Here is a 25907-nt window from a genome sequence, read left to right on the forward strand (position 1 = left end):
TTCTTTTATAATTATATATGAAAGCAGGTGACATGTAAAATGTGGATATTTGACAAATGTGGTCTCACTTGACATGCGAGTTCATTTGAACGTGTGCACTGCTTGCTGGCGTGCATGAACAAGTTCACTTGAACCCACATGAACTGCTTGCTGTTTGGTCGCTGCTAGTTTAACTAGTTCATTTGACACAGGCTCAAGTTACAGTAAGCGTCGTGACGTCACGCGTCATTGGAAATAAAACAAAACAAAAGTTGTTTTTCTTGTAAGAAAAGTGTAATAATATGCTCAATAAGTAAGCATAAACAGTGTAATATCATGTGTTACAGGCAAACAGATGTGGGACAACGCATGAATTGCGCGCTTTAATTTGAAATCGAGTGAGTTTCCCCCCCGCCAAATGACGTCGTGATGCGCAGTGGCCGCTGAACAAAGCTGCGCACAAAAATTATTCGGTTTGGCCTTCGTTGTTGCTGCTTTTGCAGCATAGAGCATTTTGCAAGCGGATCAGGACAGCAGGAAACTCGGTGCACAAACGTTATCCAGTCCTGGTCTAGTGGCGACTGGCGACTGAGGTCAGCAGCAGAGTGCAACCTCTTTACAATTGTCGCTACCATGCAGCCACATTTGTTGTTGAGCGTTTAGGAGAGGCGCAAACGGAGCGGAACGAGCGCGTGCAACAGTTGCGTTTGCGTTGCCCTTGCAACATGGCAGCAGCAGCAACTGCAACCAAGTGTGGCAAGCCACAGGATGCGGGTAACTTGACTCGCGATGACTTTGATGGCGGCCCGGTCAGCATCGATGAAGTGGAAACGGGTCTCTTCCTAGGTGAGTTACTTTCCTTCTATTCTTCCATGCCATGTGTTAATGCTCCCGCATCTTGCTCGCAGGCAATCTGACGGCTGCCACGCACATGGAGACGCTCAAATCGTTCAAGATCACGCACATTCTGACGCTGGACTCGGTGCCGCTGCCACAGCACATTGTGGACACCAGTTTCCTGACCACCAAATACGTGCAGAGTGAGTGCGCGTTGTGTTCTTCCTTAGTATTACTGTTCCGGCTCTTATTTTACCATGTACTACTTCTGTGCCTCTTCCTTTTCCTGCTTCTATGGTTCCTCAGCGTCTCTAAGCTCCTTTTCACCTTCCTTTCGTATTTCTACTATATCTCTCCAGCTATTATTCCCACCTTCCTTGTTAGTATTACTGTTCCGGCTCTTATTTGTCCATGTACTACTTCTGTGCTTCTTTCTGTTCATACTCCTGTTCCTGCTTCTTGTTTCTTGACTTTTCATTTTCCTTTCCTATGTCAGCAATATCAATCCAGCTGCTATTTTCCCTTTCCCATCCATCTATTACAAGCAAAATTGGATAGAGTTAAGAAACAAGCTGGGAGAATAGGAATAGGAAAAGAAAGAAGTTCTATTCCTTTTCCTGCTCCCATTTCTCCTGCTTGTTTCCTGGCTCCTTATTTTCCTTTCATATTTCTGCTATATCAATCTAGATACTATTCCCAGTTTCTCTGTGAGTATTCCTGTTCTGGCTAGTTATTTTTCCATCTATTACAAGGATAGTGAGAAGGCAAAAAAATAAGCTGAAGGAATAGGAACAGGAAAAGAAAGAAATTTTGTGAAGGGGGAATAGGAACAAGAAAGGAGGGAAGGAGAGGTTCAGGAGAAATAGGAGCAGGAAGTGGAAGAAGTGCTCCTATGCCTCCTGAGCATTTTTTGGCTCCTAATTTTGCTTTCATATTTCTGCTATATTTCCCTCTTAGTATTCCTATTCTGTCTATTACTTTTGTACCTCTTCCTTTTCCTGCTCCTATGCCTCCCACTCGCTCCCCCTACTTCCTCCTATGATAATCCTTGACTTTATATTCCTTCATATTTTTCTCTTATCATTCCGTTTCAATTCCTGTTGCTTCTACGCCATTTAAATCTATTTTCTTTTATGTGCTTCTATTGCTTCTTTTTTCCCTTTCATTGCTCTTTCTACTTCTGATCGTTTTCGCCTTTCTTTCATCTACTATTACTCCCTCTCAATACTATTCATTTGGCCTGCACCTCTTCCTCATTCGTTCTCGTCTTTCTTATGTTAATCCTCCCACCCAATACTAATTACTTTGCCTGCAACTCTTGCTCATCTCTTGCAGTTGCTGACATGCCTCGCGAGGACATCTTACAGCATCTGGAAGCCTGCGTGGAGTTCATAGCCAACGCGCTGGAACACCAACAGAATGTGCTTGTGCATTGGTAAGACAAAGACAATTCCCCATCTCAATCAATCACTAATACATGCTCTAATCCCATTTTAGTTATTTCGGCGTCAGTCGCAGCTCCTCGGCGGTGATTGCGTATGTGATGAAGGCGCATCAGCTGGACTATCAGGCTGCCTATGAGATGGTGCGTGCCAAGCGTCGCTTTGTCCAACCGAATGCGGGATTTGTGGCCCAGCTGAAGTTGTTTCGTCGCATGGGCTACAAGATTGATCCCGGCTATCAGCGCTATAAAATGCATCGCTTGCGTTTGGCTGGCGAACAGATGCGCAAAGCGAAAATCTTGCCGCAAAGCTTTCACAACGTTGTGCGTCCCGATCCGGACATAACACGCGAGAATCCCGAGCCAATTGTGTTTCGTTGTCGACGCTGTCGCCGTGTCCTCGCCACCAAGTCGCATGTGCTCGAGCATCGGGCTCGCAATGCGCCACCGCAGTCGCAACCGCAACCGCCGCCGCCATCCACAGATGCTCCGGCGACAGCAGAGGGAGCGGAACCTCCTCGACTGCTTGAGCAGTTGGCGGAACGCATAAGAAAAACATCGCTAGGTTCGCCCAGTCATGACCAGACGTCACAATGCCGGAGTTTGCTCTTTGTGGAGCCCATTGCTTGGATGCATCGCATCATGCTCAACACCCAGGGGCGACTCTATTGTCCCAAATGCGAACAGAAGCTGGGCAACTTTAGTTGGGTCAATGGTAACAGTAACTACATATATAATAAATAGTGGACAATCATTCATTTAAATCTCTCTATTTATTGCAGCTTGTCAGTGTCCTTGCGGCGAGACAATGACGCCCGCTTTCTATCTGATACCTTCCAAGGTGGAGCTCTCCAAGGCGGTGCAGAATGTGCAGACGACGGTCTAAATGAGGCAAGGAAAACGAGTAGGAGAAAAAGGGAAATGTTCAAGATTTCGACTGCAGCTGAAAAAGGGACGAAAGAAGCATTTAGGATAAGCGTGGAAGGATTCAAGCATGAAAAGGAGAAGCTTCAATAAGTTGTAAAGAGCAAGTGGACCAGCCATTTGAAGCGAGTTTCAAGGTTGTTATTTAGTTAGAGCTCAGTAAAAGAAACAAAACTAGCTTCGATTTGGCAGGCCAAACAAATATAGAGAGAAAAGCAGCATAAGCAATGTTATGTTAAATGAACGAAGAATGTTATAGTTAGCAAATGAAATTCGCTAATGCTGATATATATATATATATGTATATGTATTCCATATTGAAATCGGTTTTATGCTGTTTCCATTTTGCATTTTACATTTGCATCGCTTTTTTGCATTACACACACCTAAAACAAAATGAAAAAATATTGTAATAACTAATTAATGATTATAAATGTACTTTTTGGAAACATATTTTGCGCATTGTTGTGTGTGGACCAGCAAATGAAATGGCCACAAAAACATAATATTATTAATATGATATCATTTTGCAAACGTGCAAAACGATTACACAAAACAAAACCAAAAAAGAAGCGAAATCAAAAAGAAAAGAAAGCGAAAAACTGTAAAGATTTTTGTCGGTGACAATATTTAAAGTTAAAATTTTTGCATTACGCTACTATAAATGTTGTACGTCGTTATATTGTTAATAACAAACTCACACACACACACAAATTGTCCGCCAATCTTAATAATTGTATCATAACAAAAAAACTAAAAAAAAGAAAAGATATTCAAATAATGTTTGTTCGCCAATTTGACAAAGATGTCAAGATGAATGTGCGCTCTCTCTTTCTCTCTCTGGCTTTCTCACTCACACACACACACACACTTTGTCTCGCTTGCAGAATTATCGAAATGTGCATAGAAAAAACAAAAGAGCTTCCCGTTTAAATCTAGTCATTTATAAGTATATATATATATATTGTATTATATCAATTTGTGATCTAATTTTGATAAGGACGCTCGAAGACCGAAAGTTTACTTTAAGCAACAAGCACCTGAAAACTGAATAAGCTTTTGCACTAATTGAAATCGATGCTAATCGACATCAAATTGTTATCGATAAACCATTATTGTGGCAGGAGTGAGAGGGAGAGAGCAGAGGGAGACAACCTATCGATGTGCTTTTGAATTATATTGTGAAATATTCGAAGAAATGTTTTTTTTGATTTGTGTGGTTTGTTAAATTCTGATATTAGTAATTCTATATATTCTATTACCATATCCTGACAGATTTAACCAGGACATTCAGCAATTTGACATTCAAGGATATCGACAATCAACTGAAAAAAAGCAAAAAAAAAGTTCAGGATACGACAAAATTCAGGACCAGAGCTAAACTACAAGAACATCGAGATTATGCTGTGATCAGATGGTAGCTCTCATCATTTCTCGTTTTTCGACATACGACTTTGCCAGGATACACCAAGACATGACTGAGTTATGTGGTATTTTTCTCTACACAAAAAGATCCTTGTAACTTGGCAACTGAAAGGATTTTGGTCCTTTTGAAAAACGCATTCTGTTAGCATATAATTAGCACTATGTGCATGCCAAAGGATATCGCAATCGTCCTGCAAATGGCAAAGTTATAGCTGATTTTGTCATGCTTTGGCATTTTTTCATGAACAATTTTAAAACATTTTTTTCCATTTACTTTAATTTATTGCTGCACTGATTCATCTACTCAATAAATCAAATTAAAAAAAAAAATTGTTTTGAGATGCTGAGTCGCTAGATTAGAACATTAATCTCGACCGTGCATGTGTGTGTGTGTGTGTGTGTGTTCATCTCGTTCGGAGCTCCGGCAATCGATGCAAAATGCCAGCTGAATACCAGGCGAACAGAAATGAGCAGCAAGCAGCTGCACTAAAATACAGCGAGCATCTTTTAGGCGCTAGTTATTAATGCTTGACAGAAAAAGTATGCAATGGTTTTTTTCGGGCAAAGTAAGCACTGCTTACTAAGCACTGCTTCTTAAGCAGCTGAGGAGCAGCAAATGAGGAGCAACAACTTTTGAGCTTGAGTTGAATTTTGAGCAACACAGCTGCAAATCGAGTGCAAAATGAAGCGCTTATTTTGAGTTACATTTCATTGGGCAGCAATGATGAAAATTCGATTTTTTTGTGATAATTATATTATATTATATATTAATATAATTTATAGAATACATTTTGGTGACAGTATCTAAAGTAAAAATTCAAAAACCAACAAAATTTGTTTTTTTTTTTTGAGTAAAGACAAGTCTTTTAGCTCTTATTTAGAACTAAAGAACTATTGATTTGAAAATTATTTTTTTGTTTTAGATCTAAATATAGAGCTAATCTAAAGATATTAGAATAACTTTTACTTATTTTTACTTGAGTGTTTTTTTTTTAGAGACACACGCCACAAATTCCGCCGGAGAATTACAAAAAGTAAGACAACAAACTACGTTGAACTATATTTTCAATTTGAAGGCTAGAAAAGTGAGGTTAGTTTTTCCCATCAGAAATATTTTGTATACGTAACTGATTCACAAAATGAAAACTACACTTGCTGCTGTTAAATATTGTAACCGCTTGAAATATGATATCAAAATTGAATTTTCAAACTCAAAATTTGCAAATTCAAAGGCTAGAAAAGTGAGGTTAGTTTTCCCCATCACACAGAACGAATATTTTATTAAATTAAAATTACTTTAAGCTGCTGTTAACTATTTAAACCGCTTGAAATATGATATTCAAATTGAGTTTTCAAACCTGTAAACCCTGTATACATATTTTCTATAAAAAGTGAGGTTAGTTTCTCCCATCACCCTTGACAAATATTTTGTATACGTAAACGATGATGATAATGAAGATTGCTGGACACGTGCTGCGACGACACAGAACTTGGGGGAGTATTAGGCTGGTCCATCAACGACTCCTCGCCAGCTTTGACTTTGATCACACGATTCTCAATGGCGATTGCTATGAGACAATCGAATCATTTTTGGATCCGCGTTACAATCGCGACGAGTTGCACTCGCTGAAAGCGCAATTCGGCTGGATGACGTACATCGAATGCCTGCTAGGAATACTGCAAGAGCAAGGAGTGCGGGTCGAGGAGATAACGGAAAGTGTGCGAAAGTTGCGAACGATGCCGGGCATGGAATGTTTGCTGCGACGACTGGAGAAGCGACCGGAAACGGATCTGTGCATTATCAGCGATGCGAATAGTTATTTTATTCGACAGTGTCTCGAGGCGAATGATTTAAGTGATATTTTTCCCCCTTCACGCATCTTTACGAACACAGCGAACGTGTTGGAAAATGGGGAATTGCAATTGGCGCCGTATGAGGAGCAATCGCATTGCGATCGCTGTCCTGCCAACTTGTGCAAAGGCGGCATAATGGCTGCCCTGATGCAGTGTGACCAGCCGCAGCAAAGTTACGATCGCATTGTTTACTGCGGCGACGGTTGCAACGATTTGTGTCCCATGCTCCAGTTGCGTCCGCAGGATTTCGCTTGCATTCGGCATGGCGAGGAGCTGCACGATCGATTGTCCGTCCATGGGGGGGAGATTCAGGCTCATGTGTTGATCTGGCGGGATGGCGATGATCTGCAGCAGCAACTAGAAAAAGCTGGCTGCTTTGAATCCACTTTCACTTCATCTTCATTCTCAACATCATCTTCATCCTCTTCGTTGTAGTTGCACACAGAGCAATCAAAATTTGTTGGTAAGGCAAAATTATTAATGCTGCTTGTTTATTTTCGACTTATTCTGCGTAAATATATATATGTATATATATATACTATAAGTGTATGTGTGTTGTTTTTGTGTTTGTTGGATGTGTATTATAATAATTCACTTAATAAAGGACTTATTGCATACGAGTTTCTGAATGGAAAATTAGATTTTTACCAAACACTGCTGATGCGTTTAAGTAGACCGATTGCATTACGTTACGTTACGTTACGCTACACGTTACGTCGTCAAGTGTGGCCACACTTCCATTTCTCTTCTTGTGCTTCAAAGATTTTATATATACGAGTGTGAGTGTGTGTGTGTGTGAAGCATTAGCGTTAATTACATGTATAATACATCCTTAATATCTAATCTCTCATACATAGTAAATATTCTTGTTGTTGTGGTTGTTGTTAAAGACACTACTAATATGTACATACAAACACACGCATACATAAGCACACGCACGCACCCACACACACATACACACATATGCATGCGTGTGCATTTGCATTTGTATTTGGCTCTTAATTAATTTACATCACTAAACTTACAACTTAAGCAGAATACACATAATTAGTTTCTTTTTTCTTTTTCTTGTTTTTTTAGGTAGTATTTAGAAGTACAAACACAATTTCTAGTTGTTTATACATATATCATATATGTATGTATATATAAAAAAAAGGTTCAGCCCAATTAGCGCAATAATTTTTTTGTTTGTTTTTATTATTATTACATACAATAATGTTAGTTGTTTTGTTTTTAATTTATCCATAGTGTATATATATATATATTTGTATTTATATGTATATTATTTGTATAGTACAATTGTATAAGCTAGCCATACATAGACATGATTTTTGTATGATATTTCTCGTTTGCATTATTTCGAACGCACACTTAAAAGTGTCTGCTGTGTGTGTGTGAGTGGATGATGAGGGGGTTGGGGGAAGTGTGTAGAGACAACACGGATAACAATTGTAATTTAAATTAGTTAAAACACATACTAAAGTTTGTAAATACGTTTCATAAGTGTGATTTGTTTGTTTGTTTGTTGTTTCTTTGCGAGCGCAGAGTTGCCAGACAGTTTGCAGTACATTACATGATGATGACGATGATGGTTAACAGTCTGGCAACGCCAAAAAGGGACGCACACAGAAAACAATTAAAAATAATTCAACTAAAATGCAGCTACTAATGAACTCCTTTTTGTGTCTATGTGTGTGTGAGTGTGTTGCATGTGTGTGAGTGTGTTGCATGTGTGTGAGTGTGTGGGAAAGTGGTGTGTTCTTAGTTGCTAAATATACTAAACAATTGAACTTAGGCATAGAACATAATTTGTTGATCATTTTCGTAATTTGTTATTGTGTGTGTGTGTGTGTGTTTGTCATGTATGTGTATGTGTGTGTGTGTGTTGTAATTAGCATAATTCGCACTTGTTGCTTTCTTAAGTAACATAATTGTATGTGAATATAATATAAAACAATTACAAGTTAAACAAAAAAAAAAAAATTATAATAATAATTATTTATTAACATACGCCAAACCGCAGACATGTACAAAAATAGCGGCGCTTTCTTTTCTTTTCCTTTCCTTTTCCTCCTTTCTTCGTTAATACTATGCACGCATTTGTGTATGTGTGTGTGTGTGTGTTTGTGTGTGAGGGGATTGGGTGGTGGGTGTTTTGGGGGGTGTGGTGACTGCACCGCGACCCGCGCTATCTCTCTGTCTCTCTCTCTATCTCTTGCTCGCTCGCTCTTACTACAAGTCCGTTAGAGTGCGCTTGGCACAATAACGAATAACCCCCACTCAGGCAACAACCGGCGGCGGCGCTATGCCAATTGATGATGACGAAGACGACGACGTTGCTGTTGTTGTTGTTGTCGTGATTGTTGCTGTGGCTGTTGCTGTTGCTGTAGTCGACGACGCTCCTCCATCAGCAACCAACATGAGAGCACTATCCACCACATTGCTGCTGCTATTGCTGCCATTATCCTGTTGCTTCTTATAACTAATGTACATGGGTTCAAATGCCGCTTCCCTGCTGCTGCTGCTGCTGCTCTCATTCATCATCTCGACTGCCGTCGTCAGCTGCCGTCGCTTCGCTGTCACGGGCGTATTGCTGACCGCCTCGACGGGCAGCGTCGTCGTTTGCACCATTGGAGACGCTGTTGGACTCAAAGCTGGCTCCGTTGTTGTTGTTGTTGTTGTGGAGCCATTCGCCTGTTGTTGAACTGGTGATGCAGCTGTTGCTGTTGCTGCTGTGGCTGAAGCAACAGGAGAAGGAGCAGGAGGAGACGACTGATTGTTGCTGGCAGTCGCAACTGGAGTTGGAGCAGGAGCAGCTGGCGTACGTTTGGTGGGCTTGGCGCGTGCACACGGCACACAGAGCATGGAACAGTGTTCGCGCAAATTGGTGATGTGATCGATGCGATACTCGTTCATCCATTTCACCTTTTTGTGCTTGACCGGTTTGACCAGCGACGACCCATCGACAACACCGTTGGGCGGTGAGACAATCGTTGGCAATCCTTCGGGTCGTGTGGCACCGCAACGCATACAAATCGAGCAACGTTCACAGCTCCAGCGACCTACAAAATAATATACAATTATGATTAGTTGCAGTTTAGTTAACAATTCTATTTCAATTTAGAGCCTTACCATCAGGCACTGTTTTGACGCCTAGGCAATAAATGTGATAGCCGCGATCGCATTGCTCGCAGTAGAGCATTTTACCGGGTCGCTGGCTGCTGCGGCATTTAATGCAACACTTGCAGTCCGCACATTGCCAATTATAATTGCGCACCCGGTTAACCATGCGCTGTGGCATCTCAATACAGCTGGGATGCACTGTAAAAAACGATGAATTTAATAAGTATTTCATTGAAAATGGTATTCTTAAGCTAGGTACACACGATGCAAACAATTTGCAGCAAGTTGAAAATAATTTGCAATTTGTTTTAAGTTTCTTAAGTTCTTTGTTTGCAGCAAAATGGTTTCACTCGGGTTTATACAACTGTGAACTTTGAAATAGCAGTGCTAGCGACAACTTGCGACACAATGTCCAGATAAAATTTAGTTATAACAGCATATAGTATTTAATTTTTAATAATTAGACACTTTTCACTTTAGCTAATTCAATATTTTCGCGAGTATGGATAAAAACAAAATGTACGTGCAAATTTGATTGCAGTAATCAATTTAAACTTAAAACCTTAAATGAATACGAGGCTTGGTTCAAATAAGTTTTTCCCTGTGTTGTTATAGTACTTTTTTTCTTCTTGCTGTATTGGTTCAATACTTAATAAAGAAATTAAATTAAAAAAAAAGTAATCAACTTGCTTGCATCGTTTATACCTAGCTTTAAAGCAATTAGTGCTGCCAACTTATAAACTGCTAACTAACAAGTTGGCAGCACTGTCAGCAAACACTTTCCAACTTACCTCGACGCCGACAGCTGTAGCAGCGTATAAAAGCTTCGGGCATGTTTTTCGCATTGCGATGCTGACTGCGCAAACAGACGCCACAATTCGTCGTCGTCGTCGTTAATCTTGCGTCCTGTTCCCGCTGCTGCGACTGCGAGTTCGTTGCGCTGCCGCTGCTGCTGCGACTGCTTTCGTTACTGCTGCGACTGCTTGCACTGCTTGCGCTGCTGCTGCTACTGCAGCTGCTGTCGCTGTCGCCGTCACTCTCCTGCAAAATTTGCATATGATTTTTTTGGGGGTGGGTTAACAAAGAGCTTAAGAGAATGCCGAAAAGAGAGAGAGAGAGAGAGTGAGAGTGCGCGTCGTGCTTACCGAGTCGCTGTTGCTGCTGGCTTCGCTGCTGCTGCTGCTGCCGCTGTAGTATGATGCGCCGCCGCTGGACGTTGTTTTGGCTGTTGCTCCCGTTGCTGTTGTTGTTGCTGTCTCATTGTGACGATGCTGGCGCGCAGCTCGCTGACTGCGTCGCACCGTTGCAGTCGCAGCTGCTGCTGCTTTTGCTACCGTTACCGTTGCTGATGTTGCTGGCTCTGCCTTGACAACAGCATCAATCAGCTGTTCTTCTTGTTGCTGCTGTTGTTTTGGCTGCTGCGGCTTCTCCAGCACTGTGTTTAGCGGATAAGCTCTGCAAATTCCAGAAAAAGCAATTAGTAACAAGTAAGAAAGCTACAGTCGAGTGTGCTCGACTCTGAGATACCCGCTACTTATTTTGAATAAAAGCAAAGTATTGTGGTATTATTTTCAAAATATACTAAAAAAGTATACCAAGTGGAATATTTGGTATAGAACCACATTTAAAATATTCCATAGACTGCTTAATATACCAGGTTGCCAGCCAAAGCAACTAAGACCCCTAGTAAGTAGGCGTTTTTGCCCATACAAAAATATTTCATTAATAACTTCGACAATTTTTGTCTGATCGCAACGAACGCAATTCTTAGGAATCACAACTACTATAGTCATTATTATATACACCTAAATTGGCGACTCTAGCTTTAAAATTACGCTTGTTATTCGAGTTTTGTCCTTTTGCGGGGCCGGCAGTGGGCGTGGCAAAAAATTTGAAACAAACTGAATCTGCGTGCAAACATAACAAATAATGCTGTCGAAAAAAAATTATAGCTGTATATCTTATAGTCTCTGAGATCCAGTGTTTCACACGGACAGACAGACAGACGGAACGACAGACAGACAAACATGGCTAGATCGTCTGGATTGTTGACGAAGGGTTAAGGGGTTGGTGATGCCTCCTTCTACCATTCATAAATTAATTTTCTCATCTTTCGACTTACCGTAACTCGGCGGGCGTTAGCTGGCGATAGCTGGACGAAAACTGACCGGGCACCAAAGCCAAGGGATAGGCGTAGTCGACTCGCTGATACCCGGCATCGTAGACACGCGACGGCAGCAATGTCGGCGGCTCCGGGATGTTCTCCGCCTGGGCAGCCGATCGCACCGCATTCGTGATCGAACGATGCAACAACGTCGAACTGGGCGCCGATCGTGGCATCGGCAGATTCATTGTGAACGTCTGCAGATCGAGACACGCCACACGCTCCTCCTTGCGCCTAAGAAACGGGAAGAAATGGGAAGAGCAAGAAGATTCCAAATTAGTGTGGGAACAGAGTTGAGAATGAGAACAACTGTGGTGAGATACTCGTTAGCATAACTTTAAGATTCTCCCAATCATGAGAATATTCACTCAAATCATTTAAATAACTTAACTGACGATCTTTGGAAGTCCCGGAAATAATGTATAATAATTAGGAAGGAAGATTCTTCTCCAGAAAAACCGATTCTTTTACAGAAAGAAGATTCTTCATTGGAAAATAGTCTACTTGAAAAATAGTCTTCTTCTTTTATGGAAGAAAGATTCCATTTGCAAAAGGAAGATTCTTCGATAGAAGATAGATTATTTTATAGAAGGAAGATTCGTATACATAAGAAAGCTTTTTTCTACAGAAAGAAGATTCTTTTACCGAAGGGAGATTCTTCTAAAGAAAGATTCATCTAAGAAAGGAATATTTTTCTCCAGAAGAAAGATTCTTCTGCAGAAAGAAGATTCTTAAACAGAAGGAAGATTCTTCTGTACACAAAACTTCATTAAACATAAAAAGTATTTTAACCAATTCGATTTAAAGAATAGTTTCTCTTACGTTTTGTTGAAGTAGACGTTCCATTTGCTGGTGGAGAGCATGGCGCGATCGCGGGCCTGCAAGCCGCGTCCATTGCCCACGGTGAGTCCGAGCGCCTTTTGCTTGGCCTCGATGTCGCGCAGATGCTTCTGGCGTATGTATTCCTTGTACTCCTCGTACTTGTCATAGAAATCGGCATACATAATGTCCAAGATGTCGGAGGCCCAGACCGCAGTGATGCCCAGATCGCACATTTTCTCGCTGACCAAACCCTTCTCCTGGAGCCAATTACGTTCCTCCATGTCGACGGGACGTCGCGGTAAATCGGGATATTTGCGCTTGAAACTGGTGATGCCCAAGTAGAGGGCAACCTGCTCTTGGATCATGAATGTATCCCGATTCTTGGACGGACAACAACCCTTGGGTGGCGGCCAATCGTATTCCGCAATCGAGGAGGCATTAAATTCCGTACTGTTAAAATTTTGAGGTTAGAAACGGAAAACATTTTTAGCGAAATTCAACTCACTCTTCGGCTACGCAAATCTCCATCTTCTTCTTCTTGGGTCGCTTCATGGCCGAACCGATGATGGCGTCCACCGATTGACCCTGATTCGAATCCATCAAACTGACGCTGCTCACCATCGATGATTGCGATTCCTCGTTGTTGAGAAAGTCCAGTTGTTGTCTGAGAAAGAGAGGGATATAGTGAATAAATGTTCCCAACTGCAAATAGAAATAGTTTACTTACTTTTGCGGCGTTAACGGTGGCTCCATGCTGGTCATTGATTGATTGCTGTTGTTTAGATCGGCGCTCATCCGTGTGTCCTCCTCAAACACTTGCGGCGACTGCAACAACAACACAACGATTATTAATATAATCACATTTGTAAACAAACTCTTTTCTATTTAGGACATTTTGCAGTAATCTTTTGTTGTTTTCATTTGTTTTTTTTTTGGCATTGATTTTGGGCTTCGCGCGCTCTGCTCCAAACAGCAGCGCCAGCCGAAGCTGCGCAGCCAGCGGCAGCGACGCCGGCAGCACTAGCGTCCCACAGAGAGAGAGAGGGAGAGAGAGCGAATGGGTACAGCGTTGCCAGCATGCAAAAAATATACAGCAACAGCAAACCGTGGGGAGACTGCAGCGTGGTGCTGTTGAGTGCGCTCTCTCTCTCTCTCTCCCTCTCTCGCTCTGTCGCACTCTGGATGCTCTCTCTCGACGCAGCAGGTGTGGTGAAGGTGGCTTTTGCATGCCGTTGCCGTCGGACGCATATTAAAGAGAGCGAGCGAAAAAAAGCACCAACACACTCACACACAGTGACACAAAGAAACAGACAAAAAAAATTGTTCAGCTGATTAAAATCGCAGGTGAAGAGACAACAACAACAATAACGTCGCGCCTCGCTCGCATGCTGCTGTCGATGCCGCTGCTTTTCTTGTTGTTGCTGTTGTTGTTGCTATTGGTGGTGTGTAGTTAGTAGAGCTGCTACTGTTGCTGTTATTGTTATTGTTGCAATTGGTTGCGTTTTTGGTAGCAGTTGGCAATGAATGCAGCGCGCGCGCGCCTTTGATTTTAATTACGACACACAAACACACACGTACACACATAGAGCGCACTTTGTGCAATGTGTGTGTGTGTAGGTTGGTTTAGTTCTGTGTGTGTGTGTGTGCTTGCTTGGGTGTAAGCAAGTTTTACGTAATAAAACATAAACAAGATGCAATATAGTAAGACAATGAAAATTAGCCAAAAAATAAAGAGCAAACTCACACATAGAATACCTCCACTCACACACCGCCATTCGCACACGCACGCTCACACACTCACAGACATTCGCACACGCACGCACATGTGCTTGGCCACACAGACAATGTGACATCCTTTGAATGAATCATGCCGCGAAGAAGAAGCAGCACACAAACTAAAAGCTTTCATGTTGACTGAAATGCGCATACCCTGCATTTTATCTTTAAAGACTACTTTTATGTGTTGCGCGCACCGCCTAATTAAGTTTTCTCTCTCTCTCTCACTCTATTTTTTTTTCTTAGTCAGTTTCGCTCTTTATATTGTCATTTTTATACCCATTTAAATTGATAATATGATTTTCTTTGAGGACGAGTCATGAAATAATACTCTTAAAAGCAGCTCAGCTTGAACGATGCAGTTTAAATTTTTCAAATTTTAGTTCTTTTGTGTTTAGAGTCGGAATGTTTACACAAACTATATTCCATATGGGATCGGAAATGCTTCCCGAAATCTTATTTATACTCGCGCAAACAAACAGTATACAATAATGCCACTCACCGGACTGAAGAGACCCTTGAGTCGCTCTGGATCCGGTTGATGCTTGAGTCCGCCGACGCAGCGCGGTCGACTGAGTGCGATGGCTTTGGCCACGGCGCTGGCGCCGCGTCCCATGCGCGGCAAACGTGGCTGGCCGAGATTGCTGGCATTGTTGCCGCCGCCACGTCCCGTTGCGCTGCCACTGCGCGCAGATCCTGAGCCGCCAGCGCCTCCCCTGGATCCACGGCCACGTCCGCGACCACGGCCAGTGGGCGTGGCAGGGGCTGGACTGCCACCGAAAGTGGCGAGAATATTGTTGCCCTGGGCCGAAGATTCATCTGTAAATGCAAGTTGTACTAGTTATTATTTGTTGTAAAAGCAATTGAAAAGAATTACAAAAGAAACATTTACGCCGTCGGCGACGATTTTTGGACTTTTCTAACGCGTCGGCGCCAGGACACGTAAATAACGGCGCAGCAGCGTTGGGCGTGTGAATATTTTGTACAACTTTTAAGGATGCAATTATATTGTAAAATGTGAAAAATAATTTCTTTAAAAATATCGCTTTAAAAAAATTGATATTTTTTTTTAATCAAAATTGCATAAATTGCAGTATTTGAAGGATACAAATACATATATCGTAAAATGTCAAAATTCGATTCAAAAAATCAATATTTTTAGAAAAACAAAATTAGATAAATTGCATACGCCGAAGGCCACCGATAAAATCGACGGCTTAGCTACCGAAGCCGCCACAAAGGCTACGCCGCCGCCGTCGTTTTTCTTGCCCTTCTAGCCATTACCGGCGATCAAACCAACGGCATAAATTTCAAGTAATGTTTAAATTGCAATTGTAAAACTTTTTAATAAGTATTTTTGCATGCTTACCACCAGAATGCTCCAGTGCGCTGAAGTTGTCCTCGTCGTGGGAGTCGCTGTTGCTGATGCTCGAGCTGTTTGTCGTGTGCGGAAAGTGCATGATGCTGTTGTTGCTGCTGCTGCTGTTGTTGTTGCGCAGCTGCTGCGTTGCCATAATGGAGGAGAAGTCATTGGGCTGAAAGATGACATCGGGCAGCGGATCTGACGACGACAATATCGTTGTGGGCGGCAACATGGAGCTAATCGTTGTTGTTGCTGACGCTGCTGCAGTTGCTGCTGCTGTAGTTGCTGCTGCTGCTGCTGATGATGCTGTGTTGGCGGCGCTGCCATTGCTGGTGGAGGAAGAGGAACTGCACATGGTCAAATCGATTTGAGCCAAAGCGAACGACATGTTGTTGTTACTGCTGCTATTGCTATTGCTGTTATTGTTGCTGCTGTTGTTGTTGTTTGTCTCTTCAATGAACCGCGAGAGATTTCGCAACGCTGCCTCCTGTGCCGCTGCCGCTTCCACCGCCAACATCGAAGCCTTGCTGATGCGTTTGCGCGTCGCCTTCGCTGGCGTTGCGGCCGCTGGCGAGGCAACAACACTGCGTCGTGTGGCACGCAATTGCCGATGATCGTTGCGTTGTCGCGTTGTTGTTGTTGTCGCTGACATCGCCGTCGTCATCGATGATGATGACGATGATGTCGTCTTCGTCGTCAGCATGGTGGCCAAACGTTGGGCTGCCTCCTCGCTGCTGCTGCCGTCCATGTGATTATGCTCCGCATGATGTTCAGGCAACAACGCATTGCTCTCCAGCTGCTCCTCGGCACTGTGCACCATATCGATGGCCAGTCGCTTCCTCAGCAGCTGGACGCGACGTGACTTGGCTGCGCTTTCGGCCTGCGCATTGATGGGCGTGCCTGGTGTTGCTGGTGTGCCGGGTGTTGCTCCTGCTGCCGCTGTGGCTGCTGCTGCTGCGGTGTCAATTGCATTTCTCTTCGGTCTGCCGCGTCTTTTGCCTGTTGTCGTCGTTGTTGTCGTGGCTGCTGCTCCTCCTGCTGCTGGCGTGCCAGGAAATGCTGTTGTTCCCGCTGTTGTTGTTGCATCCAAGTTATTCACATCAATGGCTGCTGATGTTACCGACGACAACAACAGATTGCCATTGCTCAGCTGCTGTTGTTGCTCCTCCAAATCCGTGTTGAGTATCCGCTCGTGTTTCTGCTTCCGACTGCGATGCGGCGTCGGTGGCGTCGTCTGTTGCTGCTGCTGAACGGTAGCAGCAACTGTTGCCGGCGTGTCGTTGCTGCAGTTGTGCGTCTGTTGGTCGTTCTCATTGTTGTCCAGGCGCCGCTGCTTGTTGGGCGGCAACTGCAAAGCGAAAATAAAGCGAGTTATTCAAATGCTTTCTTTTCCTTTATAAAGTGGTTCAGCTTATGTTCGGAGTGGTTCGCAAAGTGGTTCAACTAAATTTAGCAAATCATAACAATAGTTATCTGTGCTCTGATTGGTTTATAATGTTTAAAATCTGTAAACTATTTTAAAAGCATGGCAACATTGGTTGAAAAACCGGTTCAGCTTAGTAGGAACGATTTAAATTGGATAAAAATCCTCGATTCACGATTCACTTTCGTTTCCTAATCATCCTCTTTTGTGGTTTTAAATGTTATTCAAACTTATCGTTTACATAATTGACAAAACAAAACTGAAGCAGTTTTTGACGAACGATTCAAACTGGTTCAAAAAGCGGTTCAGTGCAAAAATTTTAGAATAAACAAAAGTAAAGCCGTGTAAATGGAAATGATACAAATTTATCTGCAACGAATTGTCTTTAAGGTTAGAAGAAAATGTTGGTTCAAAAACCGGTTCAACTTGAGAACTAAAGTGTTCTAATAAATCTGTAGCTCTTTTCAAAGTGATTTAAACTGATCCGTTTTATAAATTACAAGATAATTTTTGGAGAAACTCGCGAATTTTAGTAGGAACAATGATGTAAAACATTTTGATGCAAAAAACCGGTTCAGCGTTATAAATTTCGAACCATACTTTAGATCGTCTCTGTATGCTACACTTACGCCACTGGGAGATTCTGCGTTTAGATCCTGCTGCTGTTGCTGTTGATGGTGATGATGTTGCAGCTGCTGTGGCGACTGTTGCTGTCGCTTCAGATGGTTGTTGTCATTGTTGTTGTGCAACTGCAATTGCAGTTGCTGTGGCGACGTCTGATTGTCGTTAGATGTTGTTGTTGTTTTGTTGTGGTTACGATGCTGGTTAAGATTCAGATTTAGATTCATATGCGCTTGGTAAATGCCAAGCAACTTTTGTTGTTCTTGTTGCTCCAGCTGCTGCTGCTGCTGTTGTTGTTGTTGCTGCTGCTGTGTTGGTGGCGGTGGCGTTGTTGGAACATCCGTTGACTCGTCGTAGGCACTTTGCATGTAGGGCGTCAACTGTGGACTTCCCTCGGGCGTGTCCAGAATCTCAATGGAATCGATGATCGATTCTGATGGCGGCGCAGTTGTTGCTGTGGGAGTTGCAACGGTTGCTGCTGCGGCATCTTTGGCTGCTCCGCCATTGGCCATGAGACGTTCGGTGAGCTGCGGATATTTGGCAGCGACAGCAGAGTTCGAGTTCTTGTTGTTGTTCTGGCCGCTAAAATTCTTCGGCGGCGCCGTCAACTGGCTGAGCAATATATTTGAGATGTTGTTGCCAACAACAGTTGCTGCTGTGGGCGCAACGGTTGCTGCTGCTGCTGCCTGTGCCGCCTGCATGCGTAAACATTCCAGCAACAGATTCTCTTTTTGTCCCGACGTAAAACCGCAATCGCTGCTATTCGCTGTGCCGCCGCCGGCAGCGACTGTTGCTGCGGCATAATTGTTGCTGCTGCTGCTATTGACAACATGCGCTGGCGAGGAGCCGGGCGAAGGTGACGACGTCAGATCCACCATGTCAACAATGTTGTGTTGCTGTTGCGCTGGCTGTTGCTGCTGCTGCTGTGTTGCTTCGATGCCATTGCTGGCTGCAGCCGCGGCAGCAACTGTTGCTGCTGGCAGATTGTGAAACATTTTCGGATCATGCTCCTTGGACAGTGCATCATCGATGTCCATGTCATCCGAGTTGCGACGCAGCTCATCGTCAACGGCAGCAACAGTTGCTTCTGCTTTGCTGTTGTTGCTGCTGACATCGCCGCCATTGGTGAGCGTCAGCTTGGAGCTGGTGTGCGTCACAACCTTCTCCTCGAGCACAGCGCGCACCTTGTGCTTGGGTGAGCATAGATTCTTGATGGTCAGCTTGAGCAGCGGTTGCTGCTGTTGCTGTTGTTCACTGTTGCTCGTCGTTTTGATGGTGAGCTTGGGCACCAATTGTTGCTGCTGCTGTTCTTCCTCTTCGTCCAGTTCAATGGACTTGGTCTTGATGGTTAGCTTGGGTATGCACTGAGCATTCTTGGCATCGTGCGTCATGATCACCGTGTGTTGTTGTTGCTGCTGTGGTTGCTGCTGCTGCTGCTGCTCCTTAATGTTGATGGTTAGCTTTGGTATCTGTTGTTGTTGCTGTTGCTGCTGCTGCTGTGGTTGCTGCTCCTCACTGCTGATGCAGCTACTGCCAGCGTGCGTTGTCTTGATCATCAGCTTCGGCACCGTCAATTGCTCCGACGATGAAGCTGAGCTTGTGGATGAGGCGCAAGAGCTGCTCGCTGAAGCGGGCGACAAACTGCAGCTCAACAGTTGCGTCTCGCTGCCGTTGCCCTCCAGCTTCGTTGTCGTCTTAATGGTCAGCTTGGGCAGCAATGTGGGAGCAGCTGTTGCTCCTCCTCCTCCGCCTCCGACTCCCACACTTTTGTGCGGACTTCCGCCATCGCCGCTATCGGGCATTTTGATAATCAACTTGGGCACCACGCTGCTAACACGCTCCTCGTTGGCTGCTCGTATCGTCAGCTTGGGCACAATGTGCGGCAGCTGCTCGTCATCGGCATCGGCATCAGCATCGACATCAGCGTCCGCACACGATGATGAGGAGCAGGAGGATGAGGCATCCGAATTGGATGCATTGGCAGCATCTTGTGTTGTTGGCTTTATCGGTCTGATGGTAATCTTTGGCACCAGACTTGGTTGCTGCTGCTGCTGCTGTGCGGTTGCTGCTGATGCGGAGGAGGTTGCTGCTGCTGTTGAGGAGGATGATGAGGAGCTGGGCAATTGTGTGGGCAATTGTATGCGCAGCGGTTCAACGCGACGTTCGTCATTGTTGCTGTTGCTGCTGCTGGACGACGACGACGACAGAGATTCGCTGCCATGTTTGGATAGCTTCAATATGATCTTGTGACCAACAGCTCCTGTTGTGGCTGCTGTTGTTGCCAATGCAGCTGTTGTTGTGGTTGTTGGAACGTTGTTGTTGTTGTTGCTGCTACTGTTGCTGTTATTGCTGCTGCTGCTGTTGTTCTCCTCGCCATTAATGTCTAGGGCCGTGGCGGCCATTGCTGCGACAACCGGAGGCAGCTCAGTTGTTGTCTCAGCTGCTGCAGCTGCTCCAGTGTTGTTGCTGTTCGTGTTGCTGTTGCTGTTACTGTTGCTGTTTGGCAGCTGCGCATCGTCGCGCAGTCGTTGCTGCGGCGGCGATGCTGTAGTGCTGGTTATTTGACCCACCAGCTGTTGCTGCTGCTGCTGTTGTTGCTGCTGCTGTTGTTGTTGCTGTTGCTGCAACTGTTGCTGCTGCTGGTGTTGCTGCAATTGTTGTTGGTGCGTTGCTGCTGCTGGCGACACATTCAACTGTTGCTGCTGCTGCTGCTCTGGCTGCTGCTGCTGTTGTTGTCGCTGTGCCGGCGACGATGTTGAGCTCACTTCCTGTTGCTCCTCTTCCTCCTCTTCAAGCTGTTGCTGTTGTTGCTGTCTTTGTCGCTGAGCTGTTGCTGCTTTGTAGTTGTTGCTGTTGTTGCTGCTGCTGCTCCGGCTGCCGTTGCTGGAATTCGAATTCGAATTGGAGCTTGAACGTGGACTCACGTTGGCGCTACTTGTGTTGCTGCTGCTGCTGCTGCTGCTGGTGTTGCTGCTGCTTGTGTTGGTGGCGGCGCAGTGCGGAGCTGCTGCCAGACTGCTGACTGAAGACGATGTTGCTGCTACCTGTACCTGTTGCTGGCGTAAATCATTCATTGCTTTCAACTTTATCCACACCACACGCAATTGCCTGAAAGAATACAGAAATAGATTTAATTAGTTTGATTTGTATAATTAATAAAACAAATCATATTCTTTATATTTATCTAAAATTAAAGAGCATTAGCATTTCCATTAAAAGTGTACATTTTCATTATGTTTCCTTTGATGAAATTTATAAGTGGAAACAAATGAAAACTAAATGAAAATGTACAATTTTATAATCAAAACTAAACTTTATTCACAATAAGTGTAGACATTTTTTTCGAGTCAAAGAAACCGAGCAACCTCTTCTCTAAAATGAAATACTAGATTGAATATAATAAATAAATCGATAAAACAATTCAAAAATGAGCTTTAAAGATAAATTGCAATATTTCTATTATTATAACTTTATATAATGAATACAATTCCTTTCTGCAATAAGATGAGACTAAAGTCTTCAAGCTAGTAACCTTTCTATTAATGCACTTAACTGCACATTAAAGATAACTGCCTCAATTATACAATGCATGACAATTTACTATAATTTTTCGCTCCGCTAAGTTGGAGACATTGAAAGTGGTTTTGAGAATAAATTCATTCAAGCGGTAACCTAAAGACAGTTTAACTTTGTCGCTTTGCATTTAAGTGCAGTTATAAGTTAAATGCCAAAGAGAACACTCTCTTTAAGCCTTATATTTTTCATTACTAGCTATCAAATAAAGTCGTTTACAGTTTATTTCCGTAAATTTTACTTCATTGCTTAATGATAAAAATAATGCTTAAATAGCATCTTCTCTTTGGCAATTATCCTAAAGAGCAGTTAACTGCAACGCTGCAACTGCAATGCAAACTCAAATCAAAACCCGAAGATAAGTTAAAAACAATGCTAACAAATGGCATCAATTGGTGAACTAATAGAGCATTAAAATTTAATGAATTTATCCACAGCTTAAGTCTTTAAGATGGTAGCAATGTTTGCACAATGAAAGTAAAGCAAAGAAAGAACCGTGAGAAAAAGAGAGAGCGGGAGAGAAAGATCAATATTCGCATTCTCATAATACTAAGATGTAATGCTCCGTTTTCCCAGTCACTCAGTTTTTTCATATTTGATCAAGTCCCGTTTGGCTGCGCAGAATGTAAACAAACTTTTATCATCAAATTACCAATAAATGAGCGATCAAAATCATCAAAAAATTGAATCAGTATGATTTTTAAAAAATCAGTAGTGCAATTTGCATAACTTCGATGCATTTTTCTTATTAATTTTTGATATGGTGAGCTCCGATTCGGTTTCACATCGATAAAATATGGCGTGACTATTCAAAAAGTGTTTTCGATATTTCTAGGTCGATATGTTCACAAAGCTCACGAAACTAAAAACATCAAGTTTTTTCTTATGGATTTTTACATAGAGCAAAATGTAACATTTGAACTGAGAAAACCAAAGTTTTATGGTGCTGTGGAAAACTACTGAAAATTTCTAAACATGTCTACTCGCTATCAAATACAGGGTATATACTGCACTCATCACTTGGCTTCAGATGTCCCAAGTGACGCAAAGTAACTGAGGTTTTTCCTAGAGATTGTAAATCAAGATCTTCTTCATCGTGTAAACGCAGCTGCTAACAGCGTGTAAACGCCGTTCGAAGCGAGAAGAGCAGCTGCTGAGAATCGTCAAGCAAAAAGGAGAAAAACAGGGTGAACACAACAAATGAAAGCACACAAAATTATCGAGTATCGAGGCAGCAAGCAGCAAGCGTATTATTTGTTTATCCAATAGTTAGTTTTGGAGCAAAAAAGAAAACACAAAAAAGAAAGGAAGAAATGTTGATGTCACTGCTGCAGCCGTTGATGGAGCATCTTTGCCTCTTTCGTGCTTTGGCCACCGGCGAACGCATTCCGGGCACAAATTTAATTCTGCTTCCAGCGGCATCCATTGCGGCATCCAGCAGGATGCGTTTCGGACGCATGGAGCAGCTGTTGATGGCTTTGGCCGGCGGTTGGTTGCTTTTTCGTGTCATCTGCTGCAAGCTGGCCGACGAGGACAACAACAACAACAATAACAAGGAGAAAGGGAAACAACGGCCAGCGAAGAGAACAAACAATAGCAGAACTACTTCGGAACTAGACATGGAACCGGAACCGGAACTGGAACTGGAGCAGCACAGTGAACAGTGGAAGAGTGACGAGGAACAAATCTATTGGCAAGGGGGAGACAAGGATAACGGTGGATTGCAGCCCATGTTGCGTTTTACACGCCGTCAGTTGGATGTGTTGTTGCGTCTGGAGGAAGAGGAAGAGAGTGACGATGATGAGACTGCGATGGAAGTTGATTCGGAATACTTGGACATGAGCGATGGCGGGGAAGAGAAGTTCGATCAACAGGAGAATGAGATAACTGAGCAACAGCAACAATTTAAAGGATGCCAAAGATGAAGGAGCATGTGTGTGTGTGTGTGAGTTTATAGAGATCGCTTGATGCAACGAAGAGCGAGGAGAACGAACTCAACGCACATACACACACACACATACGCACAAGAGAGACAAACAACAAAAAGCGTGCACACACGCAAACAATTGCAAGCAAACTTCCACACACACACACAAACACACATACAAATTACTTACAATGTGTATGTGTGTGCATGGAAATTTGCTAGCTTTGTTTGGGTCTATGATTTTAATAATAGTAATCGCTTGATTAGCTGCACATAAATTCAATGAAATCGCAATGCTTAATGTGTGTTCTCTCTCTCTCTCTCTCACACACACACACGCACACACAGGGATAGCCGCTTGCATATGCATATCAATTAAGCATACATATTATTTGGCTGTGTGCGTGAAAGCTAAGCAAAAGAGAGTAGTAACGAGAGAGGGAGAGCGAAAGAGAGAGAGCAGCGTGTATGCGCTTGTATTGTTTTGTTTTTGTTTTTTCAGCAAACGGTAACTAAAGCTTCAAACAACAGCGACAACAACAAACAACAAAAAATGCTCACTATGCCGGCAATTACGATTTTTGATTATTACACACTCCCCTCCCCGAATATAATAAATATAAAATAAGTTGCTCAAATATTAGTTGATAACTAACTATATCGATATACAGTAATTTAAATATTTGAAATAGATAATTAAATGTGGTTTTTGTGCGGAGATTGCATGAAATAAGCGGCGAATAAGAATTGCCGCGTAAACAATAAAAAAGGCAACGACAACGCACACCACCGACAAAAACAAGAAGAAGAAGCTAAGCAGCTCTGGCTGGGGAAGCCTGCAATAGTAACAACAACAACAAGAACAACAACAAACGTTGTTAATAATGCGCTGCGTAAGCGTGGAAACATGCGCGGCAACACAGCTGTCTGCTCCAGAGCAGGCAGAAATTGAGAAAACCGCGCCACATTGGTACGCCAGCCATACACTAACAACAACAGCAACAACAACAGTAGTGCACAACACACATAGAGAGCGCTGCTAAATGACGTATGTGTTGGCAACACTGTTCACACACAAATTCACCATGGGCCCGAGACGAGCTACAAATTCACCACAGCAGACACACACACGCGCGCAGAGATGGACACCAATACTAGCATATGAAAGGCAATCGCCCGTGCCGCAGCGCTGCATGGAGAAAAATACATACACATATGCACGCACACACACACATGCATACTTATGTATGCAATGCATTTGCATTTGCTTTGGCGACGACCCCCGCGCAACTAACGAAATGACGGCGTTTGTACAACAACAGTTTCTTAAAACAAACACAAAATACATGCGCTAAGCGCTATGCGCAAAAAATTCATAGAAAAGAAAATCAAAATACGAAGAAACAGCGAATAGGGGAAAAATACAACAGAAAAACGCACAACACAACAAGACGCCGAAAACTGACCCAACAACGACAGCGACAACAACAACAACAACAGCAGCAGTCAGGCAATAAACTCACCATGCGGCAAAACGTCAGACAAAAGAAGATGGAGTAGAAGTTGAGCGCCTTCTCTTTGCATGCAATTCGCGTGTATAACGTAGTACAACGGTGTGCGAGCGTGTGTGTGTGTGTGTGTGAGAGTGCGCGTGTCTTTGTGTGTTAAGCCATTGAACATGTTTTGTTTTTATTTGCAGCCAGACAACACATTTTTTGTCAACATTTCGTTGCACTTTTATTTTTTCTTGTCGTTGATATTACTCTTCATTTGTTGGAATATACATATGTAAGTGCATATGTATATCTTAATAAAAAAAAGTAAAATAAAACACACACACTGTGAGGAGGCTCTGCCGCTGCTGCTGACTGAGACTGCTGCTGCTGCTTCTGCTGTGACTGTAGTCGGTACAAATTACCCGTACTTGCACACACACACACACTAAACATATACATATACACATACACTACACACACACACAATATTAACACACATACATCCAAAAGCGTAGCGCTGCTCGGTTGTCCCACTTTCCGTGTATTGGTTTCTCGTCGTACACTTTTCCACGCACTTTTTTCCTTTTTTTTAACGATTTCGAGGCGAGCGAACAGCACACAAAACGACGACGCAGAAATTTGTTTGTTGATTGTTAACAATTCGAATTGTCCGCATATGTATGTATGTGTAAACGCAAACTGCAAATTCGGCGCGCACCTCTCGGTTTTAACATTTCATTATTAAATAAATGTATATATATGCCCTGCTCGCGCTGTCTGCCAGTGTTTTTGGGTTTTTCGCTTGGAATATAACACTAACAGCGTGACCGCAGCCATTCCCACCAAAATCGGCCATTTTCGCTCACAAAATATACTGAATATACCGTCACTTCCGCAATGCGCAAGCATAGTCCAAATATACCAGCTCTGATATTGTAGCGTTTTTCTTTTCTTGCCACAACCAGAAATCAAACGAATTGAACGTAATGTATTCCTTTCACCAAATTTATTAATAATACAAGTTAATTTGTCTGATCGAAATTAAATCGAATATGTGCAAGTGTGCTTCTTAAATGTTATCGCATTCGGTTTGAATAATTTGCAAATTTTCATTATACAAACATTTCCTATTTTTTTTTTAAGAATTAACTTAGCTAAA

At 43.0% G+C, this 25907-nt stretch overlaps 3 protein-coding genes across 4 annotated transcripts; 2 read left to right on the forward strand and 1 right to left on the reverse strand.

The window, feature by feature from the left end:
- The first annotated feature begins 131 nt into the window (after nt 1-131).
- On the forward strand, nt 132-4363 carry LOC132795554 (dual specificity protein phosphatase MPK-4). Its single transcript, XM_060806348.1, has 6 exons — nt 132-262; nt 327-825; nt 888-1019; nt 2152-2251; nt 2314-2972; nt 3040-4363. Exons 2-6 carry the CDS (start codon nt 705-707, stop codon nt 3141-3143), a joined length of 1116 nt encoding a protein of 371 aa, XP_060662331.1. The 5' UTR covers nt 132-262; nt 327-704; the 3' UTR covers nt 3144-4363.
- A 1385-nt stretch (nt 4364-5748) lies between these two features.
- Nucleotides 5749-7004, forward strand: LOC132795563 (uncharacterized). The gene is made up of 2 exons (XM_060806359.1): nt 5749-5852; nt 5909-7004. Exon 2 carries the CDS (start codon nt 6050-6052, stop codon nt 6893-6895), a length of 846 nt encoding a protein of 281 aa, XP_060662342.1. The 5' UTR covers nt 5749-5852; nt 5909-6049; the 3' UTR covers nt 6896-7004.
- Nucleotides 6208-25558, reverse strand: LOC132795511 (supporter of activation of yellow protein). Of its 2 annotated transcripts, none has more exons than XM_060806257.1 (12): nt 25250-25558; nt 17761-20860; nt 15715-17056; nt 14848-15164; nt 13297-13394; nt 13075-13233; nt 12570-13019; nt 11706-11981; nt 10729-11038; nt 10375-10624; nt 9593-9781; nt 6208-9522 (listed from the first exon to the last, which is right to left on the reverse strand). In XM_060806257.1, coding segments are annotated over exons 1-12 (7275 nt in total). In that variant the 5' UTR covers nt 25252-25558; the 3' UTR covers nt 6208-8740. The 2 variants fall into 2 exon arrangements, with proteins under 2 accessions (XP_060662240.1, XP_060662241.1); XM_060806258.1 differs by having other exon boundaries at nt 24776-25558.
- Between the last annotated feature and the right edge of the window lie 349 nt (nt 25559-25907).

Source organism: Drosophila nasuta, chromosome X (assembly GCF_023558535.2).
Source record: "Drosophila nasuta strain 15112-1781.00 chromosome X, ASM2355853v1, whole genome shotgun sequence".
Lineage (NCBI taxonomy): Eukaryota > Metazoa > Arthropoda > Insecta > Diptera > Drosophilidae > Drosophila > Drosophila nasuta.

Bases quoted from the DNA above. Each gene is read 5' to 3' on its own strand.
- LOC132795554 (XM_060806348.1), top strand. From the start codon at position 705: ATGGCAGCAGCAGCAACTGCAACCAAGTGTGGCAAGCCACAGGATGCG. The intron at 1,020-2,151 runs GTGAGTGCGCGT...CATCTCTTGCAG, and splicing joins GACCACCAAATACGTGCAGA to TTGCTGACATGCCTCGCGAG. The intron at 2,252-2,313 runs GTAAGACAAAGA...ATCCCATTTTAG, and splicing joins CAGAATGTGCTTGTGCATTG to TTATTTCGGCGTCAGTCGCA.
- LOC132795563 (XM_060806359.1), top strand. From the start codon at position 6,050: ATGATGATAATGAAGATTGCTGGACACGTGCTGCGACGACACAGAACT.
- LOC132795511 (XM_060806257.1), bottom strand. The intron at 15,165-15,714 runs GTAAGCATGCAA...TTGCATTTACAG, and splicing joins CGCACTGGAGCATTCTGGTG to ATGAATCTTCGGCCCAGGGC. The intron at 13,234-13,296 runs GTAAGTAAACTA...TCTCTTTCTCAG, and splicing joins CCACCGTTAACGCCGCAAAA to ACAACAACTGGACTTTCTCA.